General features: G+C 38.4%; 1 protein-coding gene and 1 pseudogene across 1 annotated transcript; one reads left to right on the top strand and one right to left on the bottom strand.

Moving 5' to 3' along the window:
- Nucleotides 1–857: 857 nt before the first annotated feature.
- Nucleotides 858–24,203, bottom strand: CCSAP (centriole, cilia and spindle associated protein). Its single transcript, XM_072647475.1, is given in 5 exon segments — nt 858–6,859; nt 11,997–12,262; nt 23,428–23,862; nt 23,865–23,927; nt 23,930–24,203. Coding segments are annotated over 5 exon segments (1,020 nt in total). The 5' UTR covers nt 24,009–24,203; the 3' UTR covers nt 858–6,682.
- Nucleotides 14,299–15,110, top strand: LOC140529072 (transmembrane protein 230 pseudogene; annotated as a pseudogene).
- Nucleotides 24,204–25,841: the final 1,638 nt, after the last annotated feature.

Below are 25,841 nucleotides of genomic sequence, written 5' to 3'. Positions count from 1 at the left end.
AGGATTGTTTTAGCTTTTTTGACTGCCATTTCATTTTATTGATTCAAATTGAGCTTGAAGTTCACTACAATGATTTTCAGATAATGTACTAGGCATGTTTCCCTCATCTTGATTTATAAAAGAGGACTTTAACTCATGTACAAGACTTTGCATTTTTCCTTATTGAATTTTATTATTTTAGCGTAAGGATGGGATCATTTTGGATCCTGACTTTTCATCCAGTGAATTCTCTCTCTCCCAGCTTTTTGTGACTTGTAAACATAAGCTTACCAACTACATGCTTAGCCAAATCATCAATGAAAATACAGAAGAGCACAAAACCAACTACATATCCCTGAGACTCTACTAGAGACTTCCTTCTAAGGTGACATCAAACCATTGATGGCTACTATTTACATCTTGCCATCCAACAACTCCAGACTCAGTACATCTCTCAATCACGTTACCAAGAATAGTGTACCAGATTGAATTAAATGCTTTGCCAAAACTAGGTAAACTGTATTTGAAACAGTCCACTGATTAGTACTTTACTGAGTTTTTGAATGAAAAAGAAAATTAATTTAGCCTGGCACAAACTGTTTTTGATGAAGTCATCTCTTCTCCCCAATCCATCGCTTTACATTTTGGTTGGAGTAATCCTCCTAATGCAAAATATTGCACTGATCCAGCCACTCCTCTCCTCAAAAATCCTCATTGTCTACTGAAGAAAGAAAGCATCCTATATGGAGAAGATTAAAAGCACTCCACAATCTGCCACCACCCTGCCTTTTGTTCTCCTTTTTCCTGTCAGTTACTCTGCTGTAACTAAACTCAGCTACCCCCTGTTCATGTTCTCACAGTCTTTTCCTGTCTCTCCCTTTCCGTCTGTTTATGCTGCCTCCCACTCCTGAAAGAGGTTCCCTGTGTCCAATCCCACCCCTGTCTCTGCCTTTTAACAATATCTCATTTTCTGATTTGGGGCAAAACTCAAGTGCTGTGAGACTTCCACACAAATCTTTCACTAACCCACTCTCCCCATAATAAAAGTAATCCCTCCCTTCTCCAATTTCGCAAAGTCCTTTTTCTGAACTTGTCACATTCCAACCTGTATCAGCTTTATCTTCCCCATTATATAAGCACCTCGATATCAGGGTCTATGTCAGTCTTGATTTTATGCATCCCCAGCATCTAGCTTAATAAGTACCTTAATAAATAAATAATAAATATTTGCTGCTTCATTACCTGTGTTTTCTTAAAAATGATGGCAAGAAACAGTATGTAAAAAAGTTATACTCTCTAGAACTGTTTGGAACTATGCCCCAAAAGTTACTCAACTATGCATATCCTTTGACCCAGCAATACTACTAGAATGCCTATACCCCCAAAGAGACCAAAGAAAGAGGAAAAAGACCCATATGTACAAAATATAGCAACTTTTTTGTATAGCAAAGTATTGAAGAGGTTTCCAATTAAAGAGTGCCCATCAATTGCAGAATGAACAATTATGTATATGAATGTAATGGAATCCTATTGTACCATAAGAAATGATAAGGAAGAAAGTTTCAGAAAAACCAGGAAAGACTTATATGACCCAGTGCAGAGTTGAAGTGAGAAGAACTAGGAGAACAATTTGTAAAATAACAACATTATTAAAACAAGTTTAGAAGTCACAAGAACTGATAGATAACAGTGGCCAGTCATGATTCCGGAAGACCAATAATGAAACATGCTATTCAGAACCTGAGAGAGGTAATGGAACTAACGAGTTAAGAAAGAGATGTATTTTTTAGACATGGCCAATGTGGGAATTTTTTTTCCTTGACTATGTATAGGTTACTAGTGTTTTTTTCTGTTTCCTTCTGCCCCCTGCCAGAGAAAAAATCAGCTTTTTTTAATTGGGAAATTTTCTTAATAAAAAAAAAATCATTTTAAAATGTATGTAGCCAGGAAAGGGGGTGGGGATGGGGGAAGAAGCAAATCAAGTGGAAATAAAGACATAGAAAACAAATTTACACATGTAACTCATGTACATCTGAGGCTCACATCTGAAGGGGAAAGGAATATAACTAGTTCCTCTATAGGGGAGGAACTTCATAAGAAGTTGGATAAAAATTACCCAGAAGAGGAAGGCATGGGTGGGTTGCATTGGTGCGAGGTCCAAAGTCTTTCCATATGGAAAGCAGATTTTTAAAATCTTTCTACATAGTCTAATGAAGCCTTCAGGGACAAACAGCTCTATTATACAGATTCAATTTGAGAGAAGGATGAGAGCCAAGAGGACTGGTATAAAGCAGTCAAAGAGTGTGTTGTATAAAAAAATAAAGCATCAGTAAAAAAAATTTACCCTTGAAATTTAAAATTCTGATCCTTTTTAATATCCAACTACTTGTACATCAACTCAGAATTGTTTTTCACAAAATTATAATTTCTCTGCCTATATGTATTAATTTTATTCACATTTATACAAGTAAGTATAACACTGGAGAAGCTAAAAACAATACATACTATTCTCTTAGAAAAGTAAAACCTGAAATTCACATTGCCAGAACTTTATGATTAGTCTAGCCTACACTTCTTAGAATTTAAAGTGAATGCAGTGCTAAAACATACATATATATCAACTTGGGGCATTTTCTCCAACCCTGGTTTTGTTCACTAAAAGACCACATCCAATGCAATGTTCCTCTGAAATTGAAATGGGAAGTTATGCTCATAAATATCCTTTTTGAGTGCCCTTAAAATAGCTAAGAGCTTTTTGTCACTGTTGCCAATAATAAAATTTTCATATTTAGTATGTATATTTATTTTTTCTTTCCTAGAAAGAGTATTGGGGCTTAGAAAGTTTTAATTCCCTGAACAAGTTCCAAGCTGTATAGATTATAGAAAAATAACCATTTGGAATCTAGAACTGCCCATATTCCACTACAAGTGTTAAGGGGGTCGTGGTTGGTCTTAAATCTAGACAGTACTTCCTATATATGGTTCAATATTGAGCATAGTCATGCAGTTAAATGTCCTATCATCCTGTGTCATTTTTAAAACAATAGCAAATCAACTTTCAAAAGCACAAGTTAGGAACAAGCATGCTAATTTCTTTTACGTGGTTTATCTGGTGCCAGAGACAAATTATAACAAGGTTTTTATACAGATCATATTAGTTTGGCAATTTGACATAAGCAAACCAGAGATTTAAGCTATGTAAATACATCTCACTCTGTGTGGTTTTAAATCTAATGAAATATAAAACTCTATTTTCACTGAAATATTACAGGGTTTTCACTTCTGGTATGTATTTTATGTGTCTATTTTTGTCCATTAACAGTCTGGGCACATACAAATATGACTATCACAACACTTCACTAGGAATTTTTGTTCCCAGCTCTCCAAGAGTTTGAATTGGTACAGCTTAGAAGCTGGGAGGAAATAACGTAGTAAGACTTATTTTGTAAGGTTATGCAAGATCAATTCCTTTCAGACACCTATAATTTGCAGTAGCTGTGCTGTTACTCTGAACCTTTCCTTGACATGACTTAGTGGCCCCAAGCAAAGCATACTACTACTATCTCCTTCCAGGCTTAGCAGCTGCTTTTGGATCTAACTCAAGCACATATAACCTAAGCAGATTCAACATAGAGCATCCTGAGTCTGTAATTCTACGTTCAAACAAGTTAAAGACCCTATCTGAGTCTTCTATTAGTATTTTCATTAAGGGTTTCAATTTCATATAATTCATTAACATACTGAACAAGAAAAATAAACCAATAGGAAAAGTAGTACATAAACATGCCTAGAAAGAAAAGTGGAAGAAACGCAACTTTCTAAATGAGATATTTGTTACTGCTGTCTTTAGTGCCTTACCGGATTGTTGTTTTAAATAAGTGTTAAGGGACATGGAGAGAAGGAAATAGTCACTTTTATTTACGCAAATAGCTGCCGTTAATTTCAAAATTCTATTACTACTTTGAAGGTGAAGAGAAAAAGAGCTTGGCAGAAGGAAAGGAGCATATCATGGCAAAAGATTTTAACAAAGATATTAAAGCTAAAATGAGGAAGGAGAAATCTCATAGCCACATTTCATCATTTAAATGCCTTTTCATTCTGGATTTTAAAAGATCATATTCTCAGTCTCAAACTTCTTCCACATGAAATAATTTACACAACCTTATTTTCTGATAAGTTATCACAGAGAACTTGTAACAGCATTATGAGAAATTATATTTGCTTATAAGAAAGGAAAAAAATTGAATGAGCACAGAACTGTTTCACAGCCTAAGAAGTTTCATAGGTTGTAATCTAACGAGAGTTGAATCAGTGCCCCTCCCTCTCCCACACCTCTAAAAACAATTAACAAGATTATTGTAGTCACTTTTAAAGTAATCAACGTAAGTTATCAATACATATCAAAAAATAGAATTAAAACCTTACTTATGTTATACTCCCAGTTGTTTTTGAACAAAATCATTTTGACCATTTTCGGCCTTTAGCTTTCTGTGAGTGTGTCTGGATTTTCACAGTAGTAAGTTAGTTACATGCAAGTCAGTTTTCTAAACTAGAAAAAGGCTGGCTTTAAAAATATTGAATTGAAAATGAATTCTCTAAGGCTATTTATAGACATTTAAAACCTACTTTACTTCACAGTGCCACTTTCTGATTGTCAGCTGCGATATGAAAAGTTTAAGCTTGATTACTAAATCCAACCAGGTGAGGATTTTTTTTGAGAATACTGAATTTTATATCCATTTACACAACCACCACTCATTGCCACATTTGGACATCTGGTACTTCCAATGTCTAGAGCTTAATAAACTAAAGATGACTTTAAAGGATTATCATCAGAAGTGCTGACATGCATTGAGTGATTTGGTTTTGGTGATGATATATGGAATAAAGAGATTTAATTTAACTCCTATCATGTGGTTCAATGGCTAGCACAGACAGCTCCCTGAACAAAAGAATGAACCTCAAAATGAACTTCATATAAAGGTCAAAAATCACAGTAAGTAGAAAGGCTATTACTATTTAGAAATCAAATTTCAAAGCTTAATTTATTTATAACTAGACAAGTAGAATATATTTAAAGACCAGATGAAGATAGGGAAAAAATAGGATGGAGAGTGAATCTATACACTACAGTTGTTTGCATGGTTCCATAGACTGAGAATAAAAACTTGAGAATGTTTAGTCTCACATCTAAAAGCACCTGTTATAATAACACTTAATTTTTATTCATGTGGCTGCTAGAGCTACATATGCAAGATTTTTCCCCTTTCCTTTAAGGATCTTTAGAATCAGATCCCACAATCAGGTCCCCATCCCTAATAAATGGAGAAAGAATCCATGTTCAGGACTCAGCAGGATATTTTAAGGACATTCTGGAGCCCAAGAGAGAGAGATAATTCCCCCTAAATTCTTATACATATGCAGGGAAACATACACTCATTCCCTGAGACTATGTCCTGCTATAAGAATATCAAAAAAGGAATGCCAGTGAAGTAGAAACTCTAAGGAACACTGCATAAAACCAAGGTTTACTTATTATTGAATTGGTTTTGGAAAGGAAAGCAATGAAAAGTAAAAATGAGACTATACCCCTGATGTCTACAAGATGCCCATTCCTGATAAGTCCCAGAACCTCAATACTTATAAATTTATTCTAAGTTTGAGTACAAATTCTAAAATTTACTGCACTGATGCCCATTTATTCTTAAAAGCCAACTGGTAAACAAGTGACAAAATACATGATTAAAATAGGGCCAGCAGATCTTAAATCACTAGGAGTGTGCTCTGAGAGAAAACGTTCTGCAGCAGAAAACTTAACTTGTGACAGTCTTTGACTCAAAGAAACTTCAGTCTTACCCTAAAATATTTATTGCATGGATATCTCTCAATTGGAATGTATTTGGAGTATTAAATAGTAAGTGCCCAGACCAGTAGGGGAAAAAAGTGAAGATCAGCTCTAGAAAAATGTTGAATGTTACTGTCCACATGAAATGCTAAACGAACTGGTAAAGAAATGGGGTAAGTTCAATTTTTACCAGAACTTGTTTCACAAGTTGATAACGATCAGAAGAACAGCTCTCAGAAAGGACTGCTCTTTTGCTATTAATGCTTCCACTGGATAAAATTTCACAGAATAGAAAATAGGCTTGTGTTAGGTATAAAATGGAACCATCTTACTTTCTACAGCATTTGCTGATGTTCAAGAGAGAAAGAGATTGGGCTCCTTCTCCAATTATGAAATACTGAATATTAAGCATCTCATAAAACTTGCCACTTAAAAGCCATTTGGTGTCATTGTCTCCAAAAATTAAGATGTTTCAAAAACTCAAGAATACCAAAGAGTTAGGGAATGATCATCATGAATAACTTCAAATGTGTATGGCTTCAGCTATCTGCTCTACAGAATACATTAAAAAAAGCACACTTTTGGGAACCCCCTAAATAAAACCTTCTGTAATCATTTGGTTTCCTAAACCAATATCCTGTTGTTTTTAATGAGGTTATTTAGGGAATGATCATCATAAATAACTTCAGATGTCTATGGCTTCAGCTATATGCTCTACTATAGAAGTGAGTTACCAGAATACATTTTTAAAAAGCACTCTTTTGGGAACCCCCTAAATAAAACCTTCCGTAATCATTTGGTTTCCTAAACCAATGTCCTATTGTTTTTAATGCGTTATTTAAGCACATTTTTCTTTCATCAAGCTCTTGCTGAGTAGCATCTCATGTATTCTGTCATCCATGGATTATCTGCAGAGGAAGGCTTGATCCTTCTGGATTTCTGTACATCTGCAGAATAGGCTCTTTGCCTCTGAATGACCAGTTTCCTTTTCTCCACTTGTCTTCTATTTTTGGCTCGTAATGCTGATTCATGAATCTGTGAAGGTTTAAAAAAATTAAGTATCACAAATCAAATTGTCTTGGCATTGACAAAATGCTATCTTAGTCAAGACTATTTTTTTTCTTGAAGACAGTGATTTTTCTTGAAGCTACTGATTCATGAAGTAGATGTATTTAACAAATGGAAGGAAAAGCATCATGAGGTATTGGACAGTCCTGACTTTGGAACATACCAGCTATGTAGCAGCAGAGAAGGAAGTCATTTAACCTCTTTTCTCAGGGTCACTAGCATCTCTCTAAGACTATTTTAAAGTTGAAAGAGAAATGCTGATTTAGTTGCATCTCCAAAAATGAAGCCTATGAAAATAAAAATTCTTTGGGTTTTTTGGACTGGACCTATAATTTTATGAGTAGAAGGAACTTACAGTGAAGAAATTCCATCTACAAAAATAGATAGGCACCTCCTTTGCAACTTAATCTTATAGAATTTTCTAGAGCACTGAGAAGAGGTTAATATATTACATAATAATATAATATAATCATAATGAGATTGGTATAGCTTTTATTCAGTCATTTTCTGACTCTTTGTGACCCCATTTGGGATTTTCTTGGCAATGATACTGGAGTGGTTTGCCATTTCCTTCTCCAACTCAAGAAATGAAGGGAGTTCTCATGCCAAAAATATTCCACAGTGAAGAAATCGTGTATTTAAACCAAACAAGAAAACAAAAAATGGTTAATGAATTAATGAAAGAAATTAGGAGGCTTTAAAAAAAAAAAGAGGCTGCCTCAGAGTCACAACAACTTGGGGTTCAAGTGTAACCTCAAATATATACTGACTTCATAACTTTAGGCAAGTCATTTAACCTCTTCTCAATGCTCTAGAATATTTTCTAAGATTAAGTTGCAAAGGAGGTGCCTATCTGCTTTGGTATCTGCTTTGGTAGATGGGAGTTTCCTCATTTTCAGTTCCTATACTCATAAAATTATAGATCCAGTCCAAAAAACCCAAAGAATTTTTATTTTCAAAGGCCCCATTTTTAGATATGCAACTAAAAACTTGGCTTGGTGAATTTATGATAGAACTGCTAGCAGTTATCATGCCCATTTGTCAGTCTTATAATGAATTCAGAGAATGTCAAAGCTGAAAGGAATCCTAGTTGTTAGTAATGATTCATGAAACACACAGGGATTTTAATGACTAAAAAGCATACATAAATTTGAAGAAAGCAGAGCCAAGATAACACTATATGACAATAACTATAATAATGTAAAGGGAAACAACAATAAAAGACATAATTCAGATAATAATAACATTAGCCCACCTTTAAATAGTGTGCCAGACATTGTGCTAAATGCTTTACATTATAATCAGTATCTCATTTGACCCTCATTTGATCCTTGAGAGATAGGTGCTATTATTATCCCTATTTTACAGATGAGGAAACTGAGGAAAACAGGTTAAAGGACTTGCCCAAAGTCACACAGCTAGTAAGCATCTGAGACCAGGTTTGAATTCAGGTCTTCCTGTCTCTAGGTCTAGTCCTCTATCTACTGTACCACCTATGAAGTTACTAGTCTTTGATTCCAGAAGGCTAATAATGAAATGTCTCCCTCCTCTCAGTAGAGATGGGGAACTCCACATATGGAATCCAGCATATACACACAATCAGATATAACTGATATGTTAATTTGTTTTGCTTATTTGTTTTTCTTTGCAATGAGAAAGGGTTCTACAGGAAAGTTATCAGGAAGTCACAGACTTTTTAAAGCATTAGATTAAACTTAAAAAACAAAAAGAACATTGTTTCCTAGACTCTTTAATGCAGAATAGCCCTGAAACCACCTCAGGAAGATTACCCTACTGTGGTCATTTAAGAACAAATTTTTATATCTTTTATAGCTGGAGAGACCATAGTTCAACTCCCTCATTTTCAGGAGAAACTAAGGACCTCCCAGGGAGGTAAAGTAATTTGGACAAGGGCACATAAGTAGTCAAGTGGCAGAGTCAGGATCTGAACCCACAGCTCTTGACTTCAAAGCCAGTGCTCGTCTCCACTGCAGCATATTGATGACCTGGGATGAGTGTTCCATAACTTCATACTCTAGCACATTCTAGTATCCATAACAAATGCTGAAATTTGATGAATTAAGGAATATATTCTAATTAGGTATGGCGTAGAATTAGAGTTTCTCAAAATATAGTGTCAACTCATTTTATCTTTTTACCTCCCCCAATGCTTCAGTATGTATTTAAGTAGAGACCAGAATGAAATTGAGCTTGTCTGAGGACAGTGAGATTGGTATAACTTTTATTCAGTCATTTTCTGACTCTTTGTGACTCCATTTGGGATTTTTTTGGCAACAATACTGGAGTGGTTTGCCATTTCCTTCTCCAACTCATTTTATAGATGACAAAACTGAGGCAAATAGGGTTAAGTGACTTGCCTAAGGTCACAAAGCTGGTTTCTGAGGCCAGAATTAAACTCAGGAAGATGTCTTCCTGACTCCAAGCCTGGCCCTCTGTTCACTGTGCCACCTAGCTATATTGGAATAGCTAGAAAAGGGCATATTTTTTGTTGGGGGGGAGAGGCAGGGAAATGGGGAGAAGGATGGAAAGAGGAGGTCAGAGCTAATCACAGAGGAATAAAGTGCAAGGTAAAGGGGCTGGGATTTTATTCTATGAGTTATGGGGTGCCAAGGAAATTTTCTGAGTTGGGAAGTGATGAGATGTGTATTAGAAAGATGGTTTAGTAGCCTATAAGCAGGATAGGTTGGATGAAAAAGTCAGTGAGACTAGTGCCAGTGTTCCTATGGGAGTGAATAATGCCTGAGTGTATTAGTTCACTCAGAAGAAAAATAAATAAATCATACCATTTCTTGGACCACTAAGCATTAGAAAATAAGTGCTTTTTCCTCGAATAAATCTTTTATATTGCCCGCTAAAGTTTGGAATATGGTTTTTTTTCTATTTATGTGACTCCATTTTTCTTGATCCCTAAAAGAAGTATTCTTCCATGATCTTCCCCACCACTCAAGGTTACATTCAATATCAAGGTCATTTATTGAATCCAACTGACCTATGTGAAGGAAGCTGAATTTTAAGCTCTCCTTTCATGTGTTTACATTGAAGCTGGGAATGGTATTGGAAATATTTCTACTATAACAATTTATATACCTCTGCATCAGAATCATGTAAACATAAGTGGCATCACAGTATATATTATAAATGAATAATAATATCTAGACTTTGGATTTTTCTCCCAAGAGATTTGGATATAATATGGGCTTTTATTGGAAATGCTACACTAAATAATCTAAAATTGTATGCCATTCTATGGTGAGTCCTAAGTGAGATCAGTTACTTGCCACCATCACTACAAGTCTGAAAGCTAAAATTCCTGAGATTCAAAGTGGCTCAAATAACTTGCAAACAAAATCTGAGACTTTGGCTAGATTATATTCCAAACCCTGCCTACTCCTCTCTTTCCAAATCAACTTATATTTATTTTAGACTCAGTGTAGACTAACCATCCAAATGAATTCTTAAGATTATAGTCCAATAAATTAGCTAGAAATATCAAAATGCTACAGGTAAAATCTTGTTGCATTATTAATTCCAGGTAGTTACTGTCCAAATTCTTTACCACCATATCCAAATATTACTTTTAAAAGACCATTAAAACTTGGTTTGAAAGTATTTTGTTAAGCCAAGACTCTTATTGTTGCTAATAAAATTCAACCTAAACTAAGAATTTGCCCCTCAATGCTAAAAAGAAAAAAGTTATGAATTTTTTCTAAGCTATTAATATATTATTAACAATAACATTGTTTCCCAGAAAACTACTTAAAATCCAAAAATCAGTCCTCAGAGCCCACTCATAAGGTGAATAAGGACTAAAGCATAAGGGGATAATGAATTGACTTAGGAATGTCTAAAAAGAAGTGTAATTATGCTATAGAGAAACAAGTTTTTGGAAGTTAAACACATTAGCTATAATACATAAGGAGAGAATAAATGAGTATGATAATACTGGACATTTGAGCAAAAACTAAATTCTATATAAGTTTCAGTAACTACAGGATATGAGATTTATAATAATATTTCTCATGTGACAAAAATATTCAACATATAAGATAGGTAGCTTAGCAAAGCTGAAAGAGAGAATATCCTGGGAGGTTCAGCTCTACCACAATTGCTGGTTCCATAAGAAACAAAGCGTGTGTATATATACACACACACCCCCACAATTTATCTTTTCATCTCTACCCCCTGGTCAAAAGAATGAGCAAAAAAAGATAAAGGAAATCCAGCATTTTGTGACACCCATGACAGCTTCACAGCATGCTACAATCTACTTGTAACTGAATCCTTAGAAAGTCTATATCTCATACCATCCTTGAATAAGAAGCTCCTGGAACCAACAAAGGTCTCTCTATGCTTACTGCTTACCTCTGGACTATCCATGTTCAGGAAGAAGAAAAAATCCAAGCAAAGAATCTCACTCTTTGTGCTCTGGAGTCAGCAGTGCTCTTATTTACTCGTTCTAATTTGTTTGTCCCTTTTCTTGCTTATGCTCCTGCAGATTCTAATTGGGCCTTTCTACCTGGAATCCATTACCTGTTGTTTATTTCTGAACCCTAGAGAGTCTTTTCTTTCCTGGATTTATGACATTATTATATCCCTTTCCTATGCTAACTGCATGGGGAAAAGGCAAGGAATAATGTGGTAGAGCAGAAAGAAAATGGATGCAAAATCAGGAGACTTAGGCTTGAATCCCAACTCATTATTTGTGTTGACTATGGGCAAGTCATCTTATCTCTTGGGAGTCTTAGTTTCCTCACCTCTAAAGTGGGAAAAATAATTCTTGTTCTACCTGACCTAACAGAGTTGTTGGGAAAAACCTACAAGCCTAAAAGCAGTGCATAAATCTGAATTATTAACTGACTTTTTGACTGTAAGCCTTTGCTGTACAGACCTTATACATACATCCTTTGGGACCCTGGACTTTGCTGGCCTGCCTCATCCCACTGCATCCCAAGACCCAGAAAGATTAATGTGGAAACGTCCAGGATGCTGGATGGAAAGGAGTGCTTGATGGTATAAATGTTGTCAGCCTCTCCTCTCCTCCAGATGAGGTGAAAAAGTAAGCTCATCACCCAAGGGAACTTACCTGTCGTGTCGAAGCGGAAGCACATACATTATGTGTTTTCTGGCTCCCAGTATCTGTCTGTTTTTCTCCCCAGCCGTAAAGGGCAAATGGATGTTTGATTTCTTTTGTTTTACTTGGCCTTTGAGGACTTTTAGCTGGTTTCTTATCTGTTTTAGCAAGCAAGGCACGCTGGCGAGGATGCTCAGTGGTATCTTTCACTTCTCTTTGTGGTTCTTTTGCTTCCTCCTGCTGTTTACTTTTTTGTTGTGTATCTTTTCCAGGTGTTTCTTTAAAAAGAAAAAAAACATATCATAACTAGGGGTCTTAAGAAAAAGGAAAATAATAATACCTAGCATTTATAGAAATTTTATCTCATTTGATCCTTACAACAATCCCAAAAGGCATGTGCTATTATAATCCCAGTTTAACAACTGAAGAAAGTGAGATAAACAAGTTAAATGACTTGCCCAAGGTCATACAGTTAGTAAAGTATCTGAGGCTGGATTTGAACTTAGGTCTTCATAACTCCAGATCCAGCACTCTATCCACTGTGCCTACTGATTACATGGATATGTATATATCTGATGAAAAAATATGAACACGAGTGATTTAACAAGTAACTGAGTTAACTGTAGTCAGATTCACAACTTCCCTTAGAAAAAGAAATTTAGTGATACAGAGTAAAGTGAGAAGAACCAAAAGAATCACTTATACAATGACATTATAAAGAAAAGTAACTTTGAAAGATTTTAGAACTCTGATTGAGGCAAGACAAGCCACAATTCTAAAAGACTGAAGATGAAGCATGGTATCCATCTCCTGCATACAGATGACAGACTCAAAATAGAGAATAATGAGACTTGCACTTTCAGACACAAGTTTCACTTGACTGAACATATAAGGGTTTTAGTTTGGTTTGTTTTTTTTTTGTGGTTATTGTTCACTAGAGGAGAGGAAACATAGGAAAAAATTAACATGTTAATTGTGGGGAGGAAGAAATACAACTATTTAGAATTTTGAAAAGAATTTTTAACACCAACTTATCCCATTTTTAAAAGAAAAAAAACTTGAGAAATACACTGATAGGATAGTATGTTCAAATAATATTAATTGGATGTGTTTTGAGTATTAATCTCTGCATTAAATGCAGGGAATTGGTAAGGATGAATGCTGGATGAGAACTAGATTCCCAATCCTAAAAATGAAATCAACTTCAACAACTAGAACCAACATTTATTTATTATGCATCATCTACTTATGCTAGAGGGTTAGGAAAGATACAAAGAAAAATAAGACCATCCCTCTGTCCTCATGGAGCTCACAATCTAGTGGGGAGTCAGTTACAACACACACACAAATCGCTAGAATACAAAATGATACATAAAGTTCACAAAGAAAGATAGAAAACCAAGTTTGAGAATCAAGGAGGGGAAGAAATTGGGGATCAGGAAAGACTTCTAGAGTAAGCAGTATTTGTTCCAGGTCCTAAAATATGGATAGGATTTCAACAAACAGATAATAGGAAGGACATGACAGACTTAGGGAACACAGGAGCCAAGGGAGAAGATAGACAGTACAAACCTAGTTTGATTGGAGCATACATGTTGGGGAGAAGTAATCTGAAATAAGGTAGAAAAAAATATGTATACCATAATCATGGAGAACCTTGATTTATGGATTTAATGATCATGTCCCTTCTGTTTAAAACTCTTTGGTAATTCTTCATTGCTTTAAATCCATATGAGCCTGGCAGTTGTATGAAGAATGAGTTAGAAGTGAGAGAAAATGGATGCAATGACCTGTAGGAGGACTACTGAAAAATGAAGGTAGTAATGAGGTTCTGAATCAAGGTAGAAACAGTGAAAATGAATGAGAAAAATATGGTAGAATTAGAAATATGATTAGGGGAGAGCGTTGGCAAAGAGGAGGAGAAAACAAAAACCTGTACAATATGTATATTGTACTGTATTTCTAACATGGAAGACTGGCTGAATGGTGGCACCCAAGATAGAAACAGGGAAGTCTCAGCCCAGTATAAAACAATAATAGCTCACATTTGGATAGATACCACTTGCAGTTTACAAAAATGCTTTGCTAACAACACCCCCTGTGCAGTAGTAGTAGGTAGGTTAGAGTATCCTCATTTTACAAAATAAACTGGAGTTTAGAAAAAAGACAAATCTCCCATGGTCACAACATCAGAGTAGAATTGACACCCAGGGCTTCTGATTCTAAGTCCAGTGTTTTTTCGATTGAAGCAGTCCCCTTCTACTCCCCTTATAAATACACATAAAACAAAACCAACACAAAGAAATTGGCTTCCTGCCGACCGGCGGTCGCTCATTCGTTCTCCGAGGGGCGTAGCGTTGGCCGCGGCTCGGGACGTGTTCTGCCGGGCCTGAGGAAGGAGAGACGGGCCTGGGCTGGAGATTCTAGCTGAGGAAACAGTTTTTTTGTTATGATGCCATCCCGTAACAATGTAACTACTGGGATCCCCAGTAGTAAAGTGAAGTACTCCAAGCTTTCTAGCACAGATGATGGCTACATTGACCTTCAGTTTAAGAAGAGCCCTCCCAAAATTCCTTACAAGGCTATAGCACTTGCCATAGTGCTATTTATGATTGGCACCTTTCTCATTGTCATAGGTGCTCTGCTGTTAGCTGGATATATCAGCAAAGGGGGGGCAGACGGAGCCATTCCTGTCCTGATAATTGGGATTCTGGTATTCCTGCCAGGATTCTACCATTTGCGCATTGCCTACTATGCTTCCAAAGGCTACAGGGGCTACTCTTACGATGACATTCCAGATTTTGATGACGAGAGTCTATTTTGATCCAGAAGAAAACAGTTGCTTTTGGGAATAAGCTTAATACCGAAAAGCTGAACCCATGGAAATTTAAATACCAGTGGGTCAGAGAATTCTCTAGTTCTCTAGCAGTTATTTAGCAAGGTCATTGCTAGTCTCTCTGGGGTCATCCCAAAGATGTGAACTGAGCTTGCAATTAGAGAAATAAGTTTCTTTACCTCCTGTTCTGAGCTAAGGTTTTTGAAGAGGCAGGTTTTCTATACACATACACATGTATTCCAAAGCAGTTGTGGAAATAACAATAATAGAATCGCTCCAAAAAAATGTTTTTGTAAGACATCCTTTTTAGAATCCCAATGGTGGTTCTCAAGGCAAAATGCCTTCCACACTCAGAGAGAGAAATATGGAAGTCACTCACATAATGTAACAGATCATGTTTGTGTATGTGTATGTGTTTGTGTATCATGTTCTGATTTGTTATACGATTTCTTTCATTTATCTTAGTCTGACTACATAGCATGACTATAGTGAAAATATACTCAATAGGAAAGTATATGTAGAATCTATACAGAATTGTATGCAGTCGTGGGGAGGGAAGGGGGGAGTGGGGGGTAGGTGGGGGGATAAAATCACAATTGTATGGCAGTGATTGTTAAACATAATAAAAATTAAAAAAAATTTAAACAAAAGACATCCTTTTTAGGCTGAGGTTCATCATCAGGTGGGCTTCGTGGTGATGAATTTTTCTATTGCAGATGCTTTCAGACACCATCAACAGAGTTATAGAGAAGTAGCTAGATCTCTCTATGTATTTGCATATATGTGTATGTGTATGAATAGATGAGTATATACGTGTGTGTGTGTATACATATACACACATATACACACAAACTTACATAGTAAAATAGTCATTTGGTGAGGAAATGGCCAAATAATGGTTTGGTTGAAAACAGACCGAATCTCCCAACCATAAGTTAAACATTTTTACATATTAGCTTCTATTTTTAGAAGTAGTCTGGTATTAACAACATGGTTTGTGTCAAAGAGAAAGTGCAGTGTGTCTAATTTTATTTTGTTAAATAATTATTTGAAAAACTTCCAATGACTCATTTATCCCATTAACCTATTTATTCTACTGTCCTGCAATAGAACATCTCTTGGCAAAACTAGACATAATCACATGAGAGTCCATGATGATTCTGACTTGTTTTTTGAAGTGACACACAAATTAGGAATTTTGAACGTCTCAGAACAGATTTTGCAGTTTTTCATCTTACTGATATTTTTGCCAGACCTTTTATGTTTCATAGGTTTGATGTCTATACCATGGGGCATTTTGTCCTCTGAAGATAAGTATGTTCCATGCTTTTATCATTATTTTAATTTTTTTTTAACCAGTTGTTAGGATTGCTTATTTCTTATGAAGACTAAGGTTTGGGTAATCATAATTTAGTTGTTTTTTAAATTGCTTTATTAGTACCTTTTCTTGTTTTCTTATTGTGAAGAAGTACAGACTCAGTCACTTGAAGTCTGAGCTTGGCCGAAGTAAGCTGATTATTTCATTGTTGCAGGGAGTTTAAGAGAAATTAAAATGTCAAAATCAGAGCTCTAGATTTAATATTTGTAAAAGTTGTGCCTTATATTGGACACTGTAATAGACTTGATTGATTATCATGTTGGATTTAAGTCTATGAATCACATATAGAGTATATATCCTCTTTCCTTTTGGCTATACCAAGTCATTTATCAGACTAAAACCTTACTTTGGCTCATACCATATCATACCATACTTTTACTCATACCCACAATGAAATCATATCTTTACATTTGATCATCAAGCATCTAAGGCCTAATCAGTAATATTTCATTGATTCTAAGTGAAAAACACTCCATTAGGTCCTATTCCCAATTTATAGCAAAAGCAGGTGGCATCATTTCTGTCCTCAGGGAGCTTACCTATTAATGGTAGAAATTAATGAAAAACATGAGCAGACAAGCAAAACCATAAAAGTATATTAAAATGTATTTTCTTACACATAGAAATGTGACCCTTTTGATTTTATAAAAGTAAAACAACTGCTCAGGGAAGGTTGTTGACGTGATGAAAAGATATAAATCAGATTGTGTTATATGAAGACTATGCAGAGAAGAGGGATAAGGTATAGCAGAAAGGCAGTATTCACAGGAGAGAGGAGTAGCATGACTGAGAGACCATGGTGGAGTGGAAGGAGCACCAGATGGGGAGTCACATAGTAAGGCTTGAGCCTTCGCTCCGTCACTTAGTAGCTGAGTCCCTTCTTCACTCCTCAGTTTCTTCATCTATGAAATTGGGGTAATAATAGTTGCACTACCTACCTCACAGGGTTGTTGTGAGGAAAATGATTTGTAAACTTTGAAGCCTGTGTGTATGTGTGTGTGTGTGTGTGTGTGTGTACATGTTATTTTAATAATAATAATGAGTGTAATGAAGTAGGACCTTGGACAAGTCACTTAACCTCTTTGAACCTCAGTTTCTTCATCTGTAAGATGGGGATACCCTGAATTTTTCATAAGATATTTATGAGGATCCGATGAGATAATATATGTAAGAATGTTTATAAAGTGCTATACAGGAGCAAGGAACACATGGGGGAAGACGAAAGTAGGTGAATTGTAACAAAGGGTTCAGAGACAGACAGACTTGAAAAACTTGTGTTTTGCAGAGATTCTTAATCTGAGGTCTTGAATTTTTTTTTAATATTTTTATAACTATTTTAATATAATTGTTTTCCTTTGCAGTTCTATGTATATAATGTATTTGACAACACTATTCTGAGAAGGGGTCCACAGGTTTCACCAGACTGCCAAAGGAATCTAAGACATAAATAAGACTAACCCCTGGTCTAGTCCAACCTCATCATTTTGCAGATTAGTAAACCAAGGCTCAGAGAGGTTAAGTGACATCATAAATAGATTTATTTGGCTGAGGTGACAGTTTATGCTATCCACTGTGGATATATTAGAAAATTAGAACAGTTAGTACTGAGGCAGATAGGAAGGGCCAGTTGATTAAGGTTGGTCATTTGAGTCAAGAATTAATGAAGAGAAACTCGGCCTTACTTTTTATCTCTTTTCTAGCCCTAACACAGTAGACTTGGTGACCAATAAATGCTTTTTGATGATCAATGCTTCCTAAGAAGAGGGACTAATAAAAATTGGTCAAAGTGGAAAAAACAAAAACAAAAAAAAAAAAACAAAGAAATTACACTTCATGATCAATACTGATATTGCTCAAGGAAAAGCATGTCCTAGCTTAGTGCCCTTTTTCAGAGAAAAATTTTATACCTATTTAGCATCTTAAAATATTAAAAACAAAATTAATTGCAGTTTCAATCTTCCTCTGGAAGATTACTGAATGAAATTTATACAGGTTTGCTGGTTCCTTAGTTTTACAACTGTTCAAATCCTCATAATGGATGCATTTCCATGGTTACTACCTCAGCTAATCTGTTGTGAATTCCCCAAGTAAAGATACCAAGTTGAAAGTTTGTCTTGCATCTAAATGCTACTAAGCTATACAATAGAACATTTTCCAATAGATGGATTATGAGGGATTGAGTGCATGGTCTATCCAAATGAGTATTCAGTCTCTAACAGTGGTATAAAGGGACACCCTTTATAGACATCCATTCTCACTGCAATCACCATAGTTGAGGCCTTAAGTTCTTCTCACCTAGACTCCTGGAACAGTATCCTAGCTGGCCTTCCTTCCTAGAGTCCATCCTCCATACGTACCTGGGTAACCTTCCTAATGCACCGTTATAACCTTCTTATTCCTCTACTTAAATACTTTCAGTGACTCTCCCTTGTGTTTACCATATTTGGTATTAATACCATATTTGGTTTAAAGTACTGATCCTGGTAATTCAGAGTCCTGCACAATGACTCAAATCTACCTGATGCAGCTGTATACTCTTCATCTCTTATTTCTTTCTGCTGTTGCTCACATCATTTTATGTGTTTGAAACAAGACTCCCCTTTGCCATCTCTGCTGGGGTTTTTAATCCCTTCCTTCCTTGAAGGTTCAATACCGATGCTACATTTTCTGTGAAACCTCCCAATTTTGGTATTCAAAATTAAAGCAATGTCTCCCTCTTCCAATTTTTAAACCTTTTTTCCAACTCGAATTTGCATTCTAACCTGTATTCACAACAATTTGTATATGTGCTTTTCATATTCCACCTCTTTCCCATGCCCCACTAGACTGTTAGTATCTTGAGGACAAAGATTTATTTTGAAATATTGTGTCCCCAACAAATACCTTGACTATAGTAGGCAGCTAAGTGTGTGTTAAATTGAAATGACACTAATCTTAGAAATTTTCCACTTTCAAAATAACGAGACATGCTTATCTACTAGCTGATCCCATAGGAACAGGGAATTTTAGAGTGTGAGATTCAATTTCAAGGCTGAAAAACTAAGGGGGGGGAAATGTTCTGCATTCAATTCTGAGCAGCCCACACATTTTCTCTTGGAATGAGAACAGAAAACAGCTAGAGGATTTGTGGATCCAATTTACACATAGGAAGTCTTTTCTCAATATTTAACAATTTTCATAGATCAACTCCTTTGCTAAAAACAGCTTCAAGACAAACAGTAAAATTTAATAACAAAGCAATAATAAAAATTACAATTTTAAAAGAAGATAATTCTCTCACAAGAGTCTATTCTAAAAAGCAAACTCTAAGCATTTTAATAAGCTGACATTGTGGCAGACATGGGCAAAGACAAAAGTTGGTAATATAAACATGAGTATTCCATACAAAATGACCCTCTTTCCTCTTATTTCAAAAACTGGAAAGAAAAAAAACTTCCTAGATCCCAATACCCCTAGCTAGCTATCATCTTACATCTATCTCTCCTGTTTCTCAGCTCACCTCCTTAGAAAAAAGTCATCACTTCATCTCATCTTACTCTTCTAAACCCTCTGCAACTGACCTCATTATTGGCAATCTCCAAAGTTATCAATGCTTACTTAATTACCCAATCTAATAGTTTCTTCTCAATCATCATCCTTGGTTTCTCTGCAGCAGCATCTATTACTATTCACCACCCTCTCCTCCTAAACATACTGTGTCCTCTCTGTTTTCCCAGAATCACAGTCTCCTAATTCTCCTTCCTTTCTGATCACTACATTCTCAAACCTCCTTTTCAGGGTCATCATCCATGCCATACCCACTAATTATGAGTATGGCCCATGGCTCTATTCTGGGTCTGCTTCCTTTGCCCCCTCCCCATCCCTCTATATTCTCTCACTAGTTCATCTGATCAGCTTCCATGGCTTCCAATGGTCATCTCTATGCAAGTGACTCCCAGATCTGGATAACCAAACTTAATCTTTCTCCTGAGCTCTGCTCCAGTCTCCCATCATCATCACCTGCCTACTGGATATTTGGAACTGGCTGTCCCAAAGACATTTTAAACATATGTCCAAAGCAAAGTACACTATTCCCCTCCCACCCAAATCCACACTTTTTCCAAACTTCCCTGTAACTATGTCAAGAACACTATCATCCTTTTAGTCATCTAGGCCCTCAGTTGAGTCATTCTTCAAAGCTCCCTCTTAATCACCCCACACATCCAATCAGTTTGCTCTCAAGTAACTTACAATCTAATGAGAGAAAAGAACACACATGCAAATAAAGAAATACAAATAATTTTAGAGGGAAGAGAGCACTAACAATGGTAGGAATAAGAATTAGGGAAGACTTCCTGGAAAAAATGGTACATAAGCTGATTGAAGGAAAATGAGGATTCTAGCATGAGGAGCAAGGCTACTATATTTGGAAGCTGGAACTGGGAGTGTTAAGTTTGAAAATACACCAAGTAGACCAGAGTTTGACTTAAGTAGGAATAATATGAAAACAGGAGGGAAAGATAAGTTAGAGCCAGATTGGAAAGGGTTTTTTATACCATGCTGAAGAATTTGTAATTTTATGTTAGATGGGGAAAGGAATAAGCATTTATGTAATACCAGGCACAATGCTAAGAACTTTACAAATAGTATCTCATTTGATCCACACAGCTCTATGATGTAGAATCACAGAAATGATCTCCATTTTACAGTTAAAGAAACTAAGGCAAACATTGGTTAAGTGACTTGCTCAGTCATACAACTTGTAAAGAGTCTGGATTTGAACTCAAGTCTTCCTGACTCAAGGCCCAGCATTGTATCTCCTACTTCACCTAGCTGCATAGAGTGCTGGGGGATTGGAGGGGGGAGAGTGGAATTTTCCCAATGTCACCTGTGCAGCTGCTGCCGCTGCTCTCGGTGCCCAGATGGGGGTTAAGTTATAACCCTAAGTCTGAGGGGCCACCCTAACCCATAAGGGAGAAGGTTGGGAGTTTGCACACAAAGGAGTAGAGTGGAGGTGAATTGGGTGGTAATGAATGAAGGGTAGATGTGGTTGTGTGGAGAACAAAGCCCATGACTATCTATTGCAGAGAGGATTAGATGTAAACCATCTTCCTCCTCTCCATTTAGTTGATCACACACTTCTAGGTTTCAAGCTGGTTCCTACTTGGGAGAACACTGATTTAGGCTAATGTTCTTATTACAGATGAGAAAATTAAGGTCCAAAGAGTTTAACTGAGCTACCCAGGGTCACAGGAATAGAAGCTAGGTCTCATGACATTTAGATGAATGTTCTTTGTACTCCTCCTAGAGCTGCCTTATATTAAATATAATTTTGCAAAATTACCTATAACGTAAATTCAGATTTCCAAAGTGTGTTCCTCAAGATCAAAGATGATCTTGAGCTGGTCTATATTCTTTTGGATTGTCAGCAGTGAAAATAAATCCAGTCATCTCAAAATATATGGCATTTAATCAGCCTTGGACCCATGACAAGCTTCAAGTTCTCTGTCCAGGGATGTGGGAGGGGACATCAGTCATTGCCCTTAAGGAGTTTAAAATCTGGTTGAGCTTTTGGTTGAGACCTAGTTTCTATTGCAAGCTATGCTAACTCTGTGACCTTGGACAAGTCACTTATATTCTTTAGACCTTAACATTGTCATCTGTAACTACGCAGAAATTTATTAGAGAACAATAAAAGATAATGCAATGCAAAATAGTGCAGTTCAAACTGTTAAATAAATAAATAGGAGGAAGGAGAGCAGGCATTCCTCCTCTCTTCAATTAACCCTAAAACAAGCAAACAGGCCGAAAATATATTCAATATTTCCTCCCAACAACATTGGTGAAGTGACTAAACTAGAAAAGAGAGAAAGTAAAAAGGGAGAGGAAAGGGAAAGAGAAAGAAAAAGAAAGAAAGAAAACAAAAGAAAGAAAACCATAAAGATCACTACTCTAAACAGGAAGTAAAGTTTTTGAGCTAACTTCCCTATTTCTGTGGATTGTTACACCTCCTTCCAGGTAAGCAACCTAATAATCATTCCTGACTCTTTACTCTCCTTTCCTGCCTTACATCTAATATATTACTAAATCTTGAAGATTCTTTCTCCACATTTCTCCTGACCCTCTTCCTCTTTCCATCCTTCATCATCTGCCATCCAGATTATTTCAATATCCTCCTAACAAGATCTCCCAGGCCTCCAGCCCATACTGTCTCTCTCCAAGGTGCCAATTTAATATTGCTGAAACACAAGTCACTCCCCTACTCAGTAAACTTCAGTGGCTCCCTCTTACCTTCGGGGTAAAGAACAATCTTTGATCAGCATGTAAAGCCCTTCAAACAAAATGATAAATGTCCATTTATTGGCGAGGGATAAACAAATCTATGACATATTAATGTAATGGAATATTATAGAGCCCTTAGGAAACATGAATATGAAGAATTCCAAACAGCATATGAGCTAATGAAAAACAAAGTAAGCAAAACCAGAAAAAAATATCCACAATGACAAATAAACTAAAATCTGTGCAATTTTATAAATGATTAAGCTTGACCTGAAGAAATGAGACAGTTCACTGTCCTTTCCTTCTTAGCAGAGATGGAGATTTATGGATGTGAATCAGTTTATAGTTAGATTTGGCAGCGAATTGTTCAGTTTTGTTCCCCCTTCTAGCACTCCTCCAATCCCCGCCCCTTCTTTTGTATTCTCAGCAACAAGGAACGAGTCTCCGGGTAGGGGAAGAGGAAGGGATATATTTGGAAAGGAGGCGATGTAAAGAAAACAACAATAAGAGATAAAGAAAAATATCTTTTCATAATCAGACTCCAGAACCATTAACACACAGAGAGATCAAGGAACAAAATGACCGTTTAAACAAATTTCTCATTGTTCTTTAGGAACATAGCAGCGGAGGAGGTTAGTGGAGGTAGCCAAGCAACAACTGAATTAATTAGACGCCAATGCAAAGCAGCCTTACTAGGGCAACAACAGAGGACCGCTGATCGCCCTATTTTGTTCATCTAGGGTGCACCCCTAGTGTGACGCGGGGACTGGACTGAGGGTTGGGGGTGGAGTGTGAGTTTGGGGTCTGCATAGTGGGAGGGAAAAGGCAGTAAGGAGGGTGGCGGGGGACTGGGGGGAGTCCCTCTCTCACCCTCCGGCCCGGACCTCGGACAGCAACTTGATAAACAAAAGTGTACCCAACCAAACTTCCAGGATAAGAGTTGGTGCACACGTCCGGCGCCAGCTTACCTGGGAGGCTGGCAGCGTCCTCATCCTCAGAGACCTCGGCCTCCTTCTCCTCCACTCCCGGCTCCGCTCCCTCTCCCAGGGGCTTGGGTGGGGTCGGAGGTGGAGACCAGGCCGAAGCTCCCTGGGGTCCCTGGGGCGTGGAGGCCTCGCCACCCCCGGAAGACGAGGAATCGTCCGAGGTGCTGGACGGCCCCCAACCGTCCCATAACCAGGGGTTGTGCGTCTGCTCCAGCAGCCTCCGGCTCAGGCGATAGTGCAGCAGCTCCCGGTAGCACGGGCCGCATGTGTCCCACTTGGGATCTTTGTAACGCTTCATGTACTCGCTCTTCACCTTGCTCCCCGAATGCATGGTCCTGGCCCAAGCCGAGCCTGCGGAGCGGGGCGGCTTGCAGGCCCCGGGCCGCTGCCTGCCTTCCTTCTCTTCCTCCTCCTCGGGCTTATTCCAAGGTGAGTTCTCGGTGGTTGCCGCTTCCTCGCTCCCTTAGTCCACCTGCGACGCACCCACGCCCGGGGACCAAAGATGAAGCTCGGGTCCCAATTGGGCACAGATCAGCCCCTCCCCCAAATCGGCTTGCCACCATCTCCCGCCGCTACTTTTAAAAGTGCGGGGCCCCGCCCCGGAGAGGCGGGGACCAGGGCTGGACTGGGCCGGGGCCGGGGCCTGGGGGAGGAGGACATGGCGGAGTAGGCCTGGAGGAGGAGCCCGGGAGTGGAGGAAGAGCTAGGGAAAGACGTTCGCCACCCTGGGCTGTTGCAGGCTTCCCCGGCCGCCTCTAACCCGGGTAAAGGAGGAACTGGGGAGGATGGTGGCACGGAGGGAAGGAGAAAGGAAGGGCATTGCGCTGGCATGGGACATATCTACGGAAGGGAAGGAAAAGGTCAGGGTGCCTGGGTACTGAGGGGGAAACGAGGAGGGAGAGGAGTGGGAGGAAAGGGGGAGGAGAAGTGGGTGACTGTCACTTGGACATGAGAGGGGATGCTGTTTTGGGTAAGAAGCATTCTTTAGGGAAGAGGATGGCTGGAGGGAAGATGCGAGAGGGTGATGCCCCAGAAGGACCTTGGGGGAGGGGGTGACATAAAACCCGGTGGGGTGAGGAGGTAGCAGGGAGGGAACTGGGAGGTGCTTGACACCTCAGGGAGACAGGTGTCCGGCGGGGTTCTGAGGGAATTTGTCTCGGAGGCCAGAGGGGTCTTGGATGCAGAATGTGGGGCATGGTTATTTGGGAGGAGGTGGGGGATGGGATTGGGGGGTTGGGATTGGGGTTTTGGGGGGGGGTGCATTTTACCTTCTTCGCGTTTCTGGCGAGTCTTCCTGGATCTTCTCCCTTCCTGCGACTCGAGCTCAGCCCCTTATGCCAAAGAGAAAGCGAAATGGGTGGTAACAGCGGCGGATCCCGCAGCAACCAATCCTCCAAACCTTTCCACCATAGCAAGATGTCACCGACAAGTGGAGCGGCGGCAGATGTTCTCGAAGCAGATTAGAAGCGAAAGCGCCGCCTAAATCCCTCCCGGAGCAAACGCCTCCTTCCACACGTTTCCCCCAACCCCCTCCAACCCCCCACCCTTGCCGTCCTCCTTGGAGGGGGTGGCAGTGAATCCACGGCTGGTCTACTCAGGAAAGATGGAGATGGATATTTCTATGGTATTCCAGGGAGCCCCAGCCCTAGGCCACTGGCCTCTTCTTCCAGGGTACCCCATAAAGAGAGCTCCTAGCTCTCCGCACATCCTACTAACACCCCTTCCCTCAGTCACCTAGATGATGCTGGCCCAGTGGAGGACAAGACAAGCAGGGTTTCCTTCCCTGAGCTCCTCAGTGCAAATACTCAAAAGCACCTTGTCTATGTTCGTCTTTTGAGTTAGGTAACTGTCTAAAATAGGGCTAATGTGGTGTGCCACAGCTGCTACTCCATGTCGATTTGCAAGACAGAGTCTAGAGAAAGAGAACAGGACTGTGAGTGAGGAATTCTGCGTCTCTGTCTTGACTCTGACACTTAACCTGTTCAGGGACCTTGAGCAAGTCACTGACCTGAGATCTCTTGAGTTTTCTTAGCTGTAAAATAGGTAATGTTCACCTCACAGGAGATGGAAGAGACCTTAGACCTCTTCCAACCATTGTATTCCATCAGGTTCTAATCCACCTCCCTCATTTTACAAATGAGGAAACTAGTGTTCTGGCCCATAGTGACACTATCAGAGGTGTGATTAAAATAGGTTCTCCTGACTTCAGGTTCAGCTTACTTCACCTAGGTAAAGTCAACACTGCTTGCAGATCCATTCTAGAACTCTGGTGTCTCTTCTCCAACCCCATTCAGGGCACCTGTTACAAACTGAACCTGCTCTTTCTAAAGTTACTATTGATCTCTTAATTTCTGAGTCTAAGTGACTTTTCTCAACCTTCACCCTTCTTGACCTCT

The sequence above is a fragment of the Notamacropus eugenii genome, chromosome 2, assembly GCF_028372415.1.
Source record: "Notamacropus eugenii isolate mMacEug1 chromosome 2, mMacEug1.pri_v2, whole genome shotgun sequence".
In the NCBI taxonomy this organism is placed as follows: Eukaryota; Metazoa; Chordata; class Mammalia; order Diprotodontia; family Macropodidae; genus Notamacropus; species Notamacropus eugenii.
The sequence above is the reverse complement of the archived record's forward strand: the minus strand, read 5'-3'. Positions and strand labels throughout refer to the sequence as shown.